Consider the following 9,805-nt stretch of genomic DNA (forward strand, 5'->3'; position numbering starts at 1 on the left):
AGAACACATAAATATTCTTCTATACTTGATTATGTAATTTTATAGTTTTACTTTTTTACATTTAGGTCTTTAATCTTGTGGAGCCCACCTCTGAATATGGTATTAGGTAGATTCGGTATTTCCCCTCCATAAAGTGAGTTTTCTCAAGACTTCTTACTAAATGGTCCGTCCTGCCCCATAGATTTGTGTGTCCTTCACCGTACACCGTACACACATAGATTTATGTGCTCCTTCATCGTACACCAAATATTCGTGGGACTGCTAAGGAGCTCTTTATGGTTTTAGTCCATTTCCTGTTCTCGGTCCAATGACATTGCTTTCATTTCTCTGGTTTTGTAATATAAACTCTTACCAGGTATAGCAGGCCCCACTCCCACCTCTCACATTACTCCTCTTTTTTCAGGGCTGACTTAGCTATTACGACCTTTACTCTTTCATAAACATTTGAGAATATGTTTATAATGTTCCTCAAAATAGCTAAATAGCATTTTAATTAGAATTGCACTAATATTACCTTAACTCATCCAAGAAAATACGAGTTACCGCCATTTATTTAGATCTTCACTGAACACACATTTTAACAAGAAAATACACGACAGTAATAATTTCAATTCAAGCTAAAGAAAAATGTTCACCACATATGTACATATCTAATCAACTACTTAGTTCTTCGACTGTAACTTACCAAAGCAGTTATTGCAGGGAAGTTTTTGGACATTTCTCTAAGAATGGTACAAGTCCTAACATCCCATAACTCCAGGGGTTTGTCTTTGAATACAACTGCCAAATACTGCCTAAAATAAACAAAATTACTAAATTACTAAATTAGCCCCTTTTTGCAAGATTTTTACTAAATTACTAAATTAGCCCCTTTTTGCAAGATTTTTACCATACCAAGTACAAATAAGAATTTCAGTAAATCAGAAAACTCAGATGACACATTCTAAACACAGACAACTTAAACTAACATTTAGCCCTGTGATCAGCAGTCTTAAGAAGGAAATGCTTTAAGATGACCAAACAGCCAAACAGCCACCCTCGGGCAAGGAGCCCAGCTCGGAAGGAGGCATGCGGAACGGCACGGGTGCACATCCTGGTGCCACGACTTATGCAACATCCTGAGGCTCGATTTTCTCATACGTCACAACCTGCCTCTCCTGCCTCAATGGACTGATTATGGTAAAATTATGAGAAAAAGTATGTAACATTTCTGTAGGGTAACACTGAGGAAATGTGACAGAGCAGATTCCTGTATTTGGTGTGTCAGAGGACTCAGGTTCACCCACTCGGGCCAAGTCTGCCACTTTATAATTATGTGGCCTCAGGCAAACCATGTAACTTTTTTGAGTTTTATTTTACTTACCTTTAAGATGGTGTTAATAACACCTGTCTTGTCTACCTCACTAAATAATATAAGGATAAAAAAACAAGGACAGCACATATAAAAGAATTTAAAATTTTTATAAACCATAATGGCTTATACAAATGCAACATACTACAATTTTAATTATATCTAACATAAAGGTATGTATGTAAATAATATAAGACAGAATATAGTAAATGCTATAAAGATTCATTATGAAAGAAGAGATTAATTTGGACACTAGGGAAATGGCATTCTAGGCGGAATTACAAACGTGACAAGTGGCAGAAGACAGGAAAGGACACAGCATGTCTGGGAAAACATGTTACCTACAATGCAGAGTATGCAAGAGCAATCGGCATGAGGAGGAAGATTAAAATGTGAGTGTTGGATCACATTATAAAAGACCCAAAACATCCTCACATGCCATGGAAGGGCAGGCAGAAATTTACTGTGTAGAGAACAGTAGATTGCTGAAGGACTGGAAGTAAGGGGTAATGTGATCAGTTGTTTTAGATTTACTGATTCACAGGCATATGTGGGGTCAGGACTGACTGAAACAGAAGAAACCAGACCCCAAACAGTTTAACTGAGCAACTCTCTAACTTTAATCTCAGACTGCTTCACATTTTCAAACATGACTGATGAACTCCCCCAAAGAACTTTAGTTTATATAGGTTATATCAATCGATATTTTGCATCTGAGAAATCAAGCCTAATAAGCTAAAAACTATCTTTATTAATTCATTTAAAATAAAAAAGTAGAAAATAACTAGCAACACAGTTGATTTAAACGTAAGCCGTATTGATAATTACATGAAATAATTTAAACACCGCAGTGAAAAACAGGGATTGTCAGAGCAAATAGAAAAACAAGCCCCAATTATATGCCATCTACAAGAAATCAACTTTAAATATAAAGACACAGATAAATTATAAGTAAAGTGCTGAGAAAAGATGTATCATGCAAACACTAATCAAAAGAAAGATGGAGTGGTTATACTAATCAGACAAATCAGACCGACTTCTGTACAAAGAAAATGACCGAAACAAATAGAATATTTTAGAATGATAAAGTCAATTAATCAAAAGGACAGAACAATAACAGATAAGTATGAACCTAGTAACAGAGGTTTAAAACACCCAAAGCAAGAACCTGAGTTCTTCAAAAAATAAATAAATAAATCCATAAATAAAGTTCAAGATATTAACACTTATCTCTCAGTAATAGAAGAGAAAAGCAGGAAGAAAATCAGTAAAAATACAAAAGAATATAATAAACCAACTTGAACTGACATTTATGGAATAGTCTAACCAATAACAGAAGAATATACAATATTTGCAAGTGCACATGGAACATTCACTAAGACAGATCATATTCTAGGCCATTTAACAATCACATTAAATTTAAGAAGACTGAAATAATATAAAATATGCTTTGACCCTAACAGAAACTAAAAATTAACAGAAAAATATCTGAAAAAACCCTAAGTATTTTGAAATTAAACAATGTATTTATAAATATTGCAAGGAAATTTAAAACATTATAAAGTAAATTTAAAAAGAAGCTTGCCATATCAATAAATTGTAGGGTTCAGGAAAAGTAGTACTTATATAGCATTAAATGCTTTATCATAAATTTTAAAAAAAGACCGTAATTCAAACATCTAAAGTTCTATCTTAAGAAACCAGAAAAAGAACATATTAAACCCAAAGCAAGCAGGAAAAAAAAAAAAAAGATAAGCATGGTAGTTAATGTAACAGAAAACAGAAAACTATAAAAAAAAAAAAAAAAAATCAAAGAAACCAAAGAAGTTCTTTGAAAAGATCAATAAAATTGACACAATTTATTGACATCAGGAATGAAAGAGACATCACTCAGATCAAACAGATATTCAAAGAATGAGAATATTATGAACAAGTTTATATCAATATATTCAACAACTTCAATGAAATAAACAGATTACCTGAAAGACACCAACTACCAAAGTTCCCTGATAAACAAAACAAGAAGCCTAAATAGCTCCATAGCTATGAAAGAAATTGAATTTGTCCTGAAAAACTTTTCCACAAAGAAAATTCTAGGTCCAGATGGGCTTCCTTCCTATTAAAGGAAGAAATATCGATTCTATATAAACTCATCCAGGAAAAAAAAAAAGGAAGGAATATGTCACAACTCATTGTGCAAGGTCAACATTACTCTGATTCTGAAACCGGATAAAGATATTACACAAAAACTAGCCCAATATCTTTCATGGACATAGATGTAAAAGTCCTTAGTAAAATATTAGCATATCAAGCCCTGCAATGTACCAGAATATTAGTAAATCAAATCCAGTAATACATGATGACCAAGTGGAGTTTATCCCAAGAATGTAAAGTTGGTTTAACATTTGAAAAATCAATCAGTGTAATTCATCCTATTAGCCAATTTAAAGAACAAAATAAAAACACACCATATGATGATGTCCATGAAGGCAGAAAAAGCATCTGACAAATTCAATACCCATTTAATGATAGAAAGTTTCAGCAAACTAGGACTAGAAAACTTCCTCAACCCAACAAAGGGCATCTACAAAAAATCTACAGCTAATGTTATATTTAATGTTAAAGACTGAATACTTTCTCCATAAGGTCCAGACACAGAGCAAAGATATCAGTTCTCATCGCTTCCATTCAACCTGGTACTGGAGGTCCTAACCACTGAAGCAAAGAAAAAAAAAGAAAAAAGAAAAAGAAAAAAAAAAAGGCCTATAGACCAGAAAGAAAGACATAGAAGCATCTTTACAGCAAACAATACGATGTGTCTATATAGAATATCAACAAAAATACTACTAAAATAATTAAGTTTAGCATGGTCAAAAGGTCAATATAGAAAAAAATTAACTATTTCAGTGTACAAGTAATAAATAACTGGAAGTCAAAATTAAAAAAAGAAAAAACACTTAAAATAACATCAAAGAAAAAAAAAGAAAATAATTAACAAATGATTTGTAAGACCTATACACTGAAAACCACAAAAGATTACTGAAATTAAAGAAGACCTAAACAGGTGAAGAGATACATCATTTCGTGGATCACAAAACTTACGATGTGACTTCTTCCCTACCTTCATCTATGGAATCAATGCAATCCCAATCAAAATCCTAGGAAACCTCTTTTGGTAAAACTAATAATTGATTCTAAAATGTATGTGGAAAATGCAAAGAACCTAGAAATGCTAAAGAAAATTTGAGAGCTATTTTAGAGAACTTGCTCCTTTCTTTGATCTTCTGATTGGTTTTTATTCAGTTTCTATTTTTAATAATCCACCTTTACATGCATTTTCCTTTGGAACAAAGAAACTAAAAAACTTATGGGAACTAAAATGGGTATAAATTATAAAGTAAATGAATTCTTTAAGTCAGTGACCCCATGTCGAGGTGGAAGTGCTTCAGAATTTCACCAGATAATCTTCTTAGTGGGCAAAAGACATTTATATCAATGTAGCTACAGCAGAACAAAACAGGGTTGCTGGTTTTACCAATGTAATGAAATGTTAAGATCCATACAAATGTTACATTTTTCAGAAGTGGAGCATTAACAGCAATAGCAACTTAATTCTGTCATCAAAATGTTTTCTTTGATATGGCTGCATATCACCATTTGCAAATCACTAAGAAATTCTATATGCATTCTAGCATATTCTCAGTTTCTTAAAAAAAAAAAAAAATCCTTGAGATTCCATTGTGATAATACAATAGATTTTTTTAGGTTGACACTTACTTCAAATGTGATACTTTAATCATTTCGATGGGCGATTCATCATTGCCTCGTTCACCCCGAAAAGCAATGCTCCTACCTTTAATTGCAAATATTCAAGCATGTGAAAACAGCACATAAAACATGCAAGCTAAACCAACATTATTTGACCAGTGCTGCCCTCTATCCTCCCATTCATTCGTCCGTCTGCTTCTCAGCTGTTTCTAATAATCTAAACTCAGAAAGTATTCTCCAAAGTATTACAAGTTAAAAACCAATAATATATTACTTATATTCAAATGTCTACTTTATAAAAAGATATTTTCACTTGTTATAGAGTTCTTGAATTCTTTCTATGGTTTCTTTCAAATAATTTAATTTAAAAAATTTAGAAATATCAATTTCTAAAGTTTAAATGTATTTATGGGAGAGCAACTGTCTACTGTAAAAACTACTGGTCTGTTTAAATATAAACATTCTCATGCTTAAGAATGCTAACTAGAGGGACAAACGCTAACAGATATTTAAGATTTCTTGTCTCATGTGCAAAATACTCAATTAAAATATTTTGGCATGTTCCTATCAAAAAGTCTCTATAAACTAAAATTGGGGACTGATAAGAATTCGTTAGCTGCCCAAGAAGCTAAATGATTTTCTCTAATTTAAAAAATACAAATTCTACCTTATGTTTGAACAAATATTTTAATATATTTACCTTGGTTTTTATTTACATTAAACAAAAGAGAGAACACATTCAATTTAAAGATAACTGGAAGAGGCCTACATCCTCCCTGCTCTTCACGGGCATCAGATGGAATCTCACTATTAGTACGTGCCAGATACTCCACATCCTTTCCTGACTCTGTGAGTCTGCCAACCTCCTTAGAAGACAAGGCTATAGAAGTATAATCTATGAACTCAAATGTCCCACTTAAAAAGGTTAGTAACTATTATTTAGAAATTTGTTCCTCAAAAATAAATTTGTAGAAGACAGATTTTAAGTTATCTAAAATTCCTGAACTTGAGCTGACTGAAAAAAGTGAACAGGGATTTTTTCATGAATGACAAGAGCAAATACCATATCATATCTGGGCTCCCACGTAACTAGAAACACCAGTGCATTTGTTGGCAAATCAGAAATCTCGGATAGAGGTTGCTGGGCAGGTCAATTCCAATGAAACTAGAGCAGCACTGGTCTAAGGTGGGGCTAATTCCTTGAGGTTTAGTAACAAACTGAAAAGTACGCTAGTTGTTCTCAACTACATCTACATTGGAAATATAAACAGAGAATATAAGGAAGCAACCATACATGGGATTTATTACACGTTACACACTCAAACACATCTTCTTGGTTAAAACCACCTACGTGTATTTATACTGCTATGCCATTTTAAAGAAACCACAATTTTGAAAAAAAAATTTATTTGAAATCACTGCACATGCCATAAAATAATTTGAAATACTCACCTTTTCTATTTTCGAGTTTTTCATTTTAAAATTCATTGGGTTGTAGGTTTAACAATTCTGAATAAGCTACTTTATTGGAATGTTTCTTATTGCAGTCTTTAAACTTCCAGATTAAATTTCCCCTATTCAGTCACCCAGAGACTATCAAAAGCTTTAAATTTTAGCATTTAAAACAATCCATATTATAAGTTTTTTAAGGGTTTCCTAAAAGTCCAAAATTTCAAACTAGATTCTAATGAAGTTGAACTAAAAAGATTTGTTTTAAAACTGTACTTTTGGTTAACTATAACAACATACTTAAAAGAAGAACTGATATCTTATTTATTTATGAATCTGTCTGTTCACGCTAATGGTATTCAATTTTACCATACAATTGTGTTAACGTAATTTGCATACAATGATGAGTCTTTTCTAGGGCAATTATTACAGAACAAAAAATAAATAAATAAACAGAATACAAGAAAAAAAGTACTTTGGAACGTGTTAATAAATGACAACATCTTTGATCAATATAACAAACCATTTTGAATCTTTTAATAGATTAAACACACAAACCTGTTGGAAGATCAACCAGCTGAAGTTCATTTCTCACTAATCCCATATTGTTTGGTATTGAGGTAGCAAAAGAAAGAAAACCAGTCAAACTCGTCCATTCAATACCCCTGTAATGAGAAGTTTGTAAACAAAGATTAATCTAATACCCTTTTGATTAAAAAATTAATTAAAAAAATAAGTTTTCCTAAGACCTAAATTTTATTAAGAAATAATATTAATATGACCTTATTTCAGACTATATTACCATACATTTCCAACATATATGAAATTACTTCTAATTAAAATTTTATCTCCAAATGTAATGACAAGGTAGTTTTGTTACTGATATTTAAAGCAGAATTAAAATAACTATTAAAATCTGGCAAAGGAGAGTCACATAACAGTAGTTGCTGAATATTCTGTTGCTTAAAAATAAGTGGTATAGAAATATCCTAAGTCAACTGCTTAAAGTTGAGCACACTTTTATCAGGAATTTTATCAAATTTTATCAAAATTCTTGGTTAGGAAGCAGAAATTCCCGAAACAAACAATATAAACTAAGCAGTGAGATTTGGAAGTGGCTGAAAGTTCCAAATCATAAATCAATTAGAGAAAAAGCACAAAGGAAAAATCACAAAGAAAAAGACATGCTGATAAGACAGTAATCTATCCCAATGCCCATGGAGTCTCCTTTATGTGGGACTGATCGCAGTTGAGTCCATGTTTTTTCCCCACGAACATAACTGGAGTATTCACCATCATGGCTTGCAGAGAATGGAAGGGGAAGGGGGAGGATACTGGACAAGTGGACCATCAGAATCATAACAAGAAGTGAGACACACTGTACTACCACCCTGTGTTGCTTAAAAGGCAATAGAGGCTGGTGGGGAAGGAAATCTAAACCTCTGTTCCACATGTACTTGCTCACGAGCATTTAAGGGACAAGCATTTTCACCATCCTGTCTATGGTCGCTTTCATGATACAATGGCAGAGTTGAGCAGTTCTAACATTTAGTTTTATATTTAAAGTTATTTCTTTAAATATAAAATTATGCATTTTATATTTAATTAATATAGTATTAATTATAATACTATAATTGCATCCAATGTGGTGATCTTTGAAAAGGAGGTGTAAAGAGGAAAAGGAGAATTTTAGAATACTATAATTGCACTCAGATGAGGCTGCTTAAAACTGAGCACTCTTGAGAATTTCTAAGCCTGGAATGACGTCCCTCTTTCCCTCTTCAATACTTCTCGAGTGCAAGTCTTGGCTCTAGCTGGCATCTCCGCATTTGTTTCTGTATCTTACCGGTTGTGAAAAATAAGAACACTGAGTGCATAAAGAAGGCCTGGCACAGAGTAAACACTGTAAGTATTAGCAATTGTCATCATTATTGGTATTACTATGTCAAAATCTAATTCAAGTCCTATCTTGTTCATGAGGCCTCCCATTTACTGAATTCAAACCACATCTACAGTGAATACAGGATAATTTGGTTAATTATTCACTGGAAAGGTACCTTTGTCTCTTGTTTCTCTTCTTTTCCCCTAGCGTGTAACAGTACTCATTAAGTTTTCTACTCAAGGTGAACAAAAGGAGAGAAGAATCATTTTAGAAGTATTCCATTCTCTCTGTAACTCTGATAGCTTCAATCAGACCTTAAAAAACCAGAAAACCACAGGAACTTTAAGACACACTCTCCGAGCTCGTTGCTGGCAGTGTGAGCTACTTAAGCTCCTGTCTAGTGATGCCCCCATCTCTGGACACCAAGAATCCCAGTCCTCCCAGTCTCTGCTCCTTATTTTTAAAAATATGTCTGTTAAGTACCCAGTATATGCCAATAACTATACTAGGTGCTGAAAAATCCAGCTGTGAATGAGACAGGTATATTAACCGTCCTTCTGGAGCTTATGACCTAGCAGAGTTCAACAGAAGCTTGTAAGAGTCACACGGAATCTGGTCTCGGGGCCAGGCAGGAGTGGTTCCTGGACAGCATTAAAGCTGAGCCCTGAAGGGCAAATAGGATTTTGCCTGAAAGCCTGATCAACTGAGGAAACAGTGTGGCTGGCTGAGAAAGAGAAACACTGCAGTGGACTGTACTCTCTGTGAAAGGAGGCGCCACGTCATGCCTTGCCAGGCAGATAGGAAGAGCTCAGTAAATTCCGTTAGATTAAGTAAATGAGTTTGAGAAAAAACCAGCGCTTCTCCTTATGTTTATTAGTGCCATACATATTCAAGAAGTGCTGGTCCCACTGTTTAGAAGATGTCCCAGTGTTCAGGATATAACAGAACATGGGGGCGCTGCTTATTTGTCACCCAACATTCTGAGCATGCTGCCTTTGAGCAGATTCTAGCATCAGCTTATATGTCCAATACCTACTGAAAAAAATAATAAGAAAATAAAAATCTAGTTGGACCTCAAAGTAGATTAAGGAGAGGATTATTTCTCAAAAGAATGAAAATTTGTCAAACACAACTGAACACCACAGTGCTCTCAGGATTAGAAAACTACTGTTTAGGTTTAAACCATACACTGAGCTCTATCAAATATAGAGCAGCTCATTTTCTGACTCGATCTAGATTTGCCTTGCAGGATTCCTAACAACTGAACAACTGTGACCTTATCAGTGGGTATTTGGGCTCTGACTCCTATAGCTTCCCCAAGCTGGGCCTGTTGACCCCCACTGGGGCTGCTACAG

At 33.7% G+C, this 9,805-nt stretch overlaps 1 protein-coding gene across 2 annotated transcripts in view; it reads right to left on the reverse strand.

The window, feature by feature from the left end:
• The window catches only part of WDR11 (WD repeat domain 11), a 65,503-nt gene that overhangs the window by 25,455 nt on the left and 30,243 nt on the right, over positions 1 to 9,805 (reverse strand). For both annotated transcript variants that reach the window (XM_011359219.2, XM_011359220.2), the window contains 3 exons: positions 7,127 to 7,233; positions 5,129 to 5,204; positions 686 to 794 (listed from right to left, as the gene is read on the reverse strand). In XM_011359219.2, coding sequence (XP_011357521.1) covers positions 686 to 794; positions 5,129 to 5,204; positions 7,127 to 7,233 — 292 coding nt within the window. The remainder of the gene's footprint in view (positions 1 to 685; positions 795 to 5,128; positions 5,205 to 7,126; positions 7,234 to 9,805) is intronic.

The sequence above is a fragment of the Pteropus vampyrus genome, unplaced genomic scaffold (genome assembly GCF_000151845.1).
Source record: "Pteropus vampyrus isolate Shadow unplaced genomic scaffold, Pvam_2.0 Scaffold46, whole genome shotgun sequence".
Lineage (NCBI taxonomy): Eukaryota > Metazoa > Chordata > Mammalia > Chiroptera > Pteropodidae > Pteropus > Pteropus vampyrus.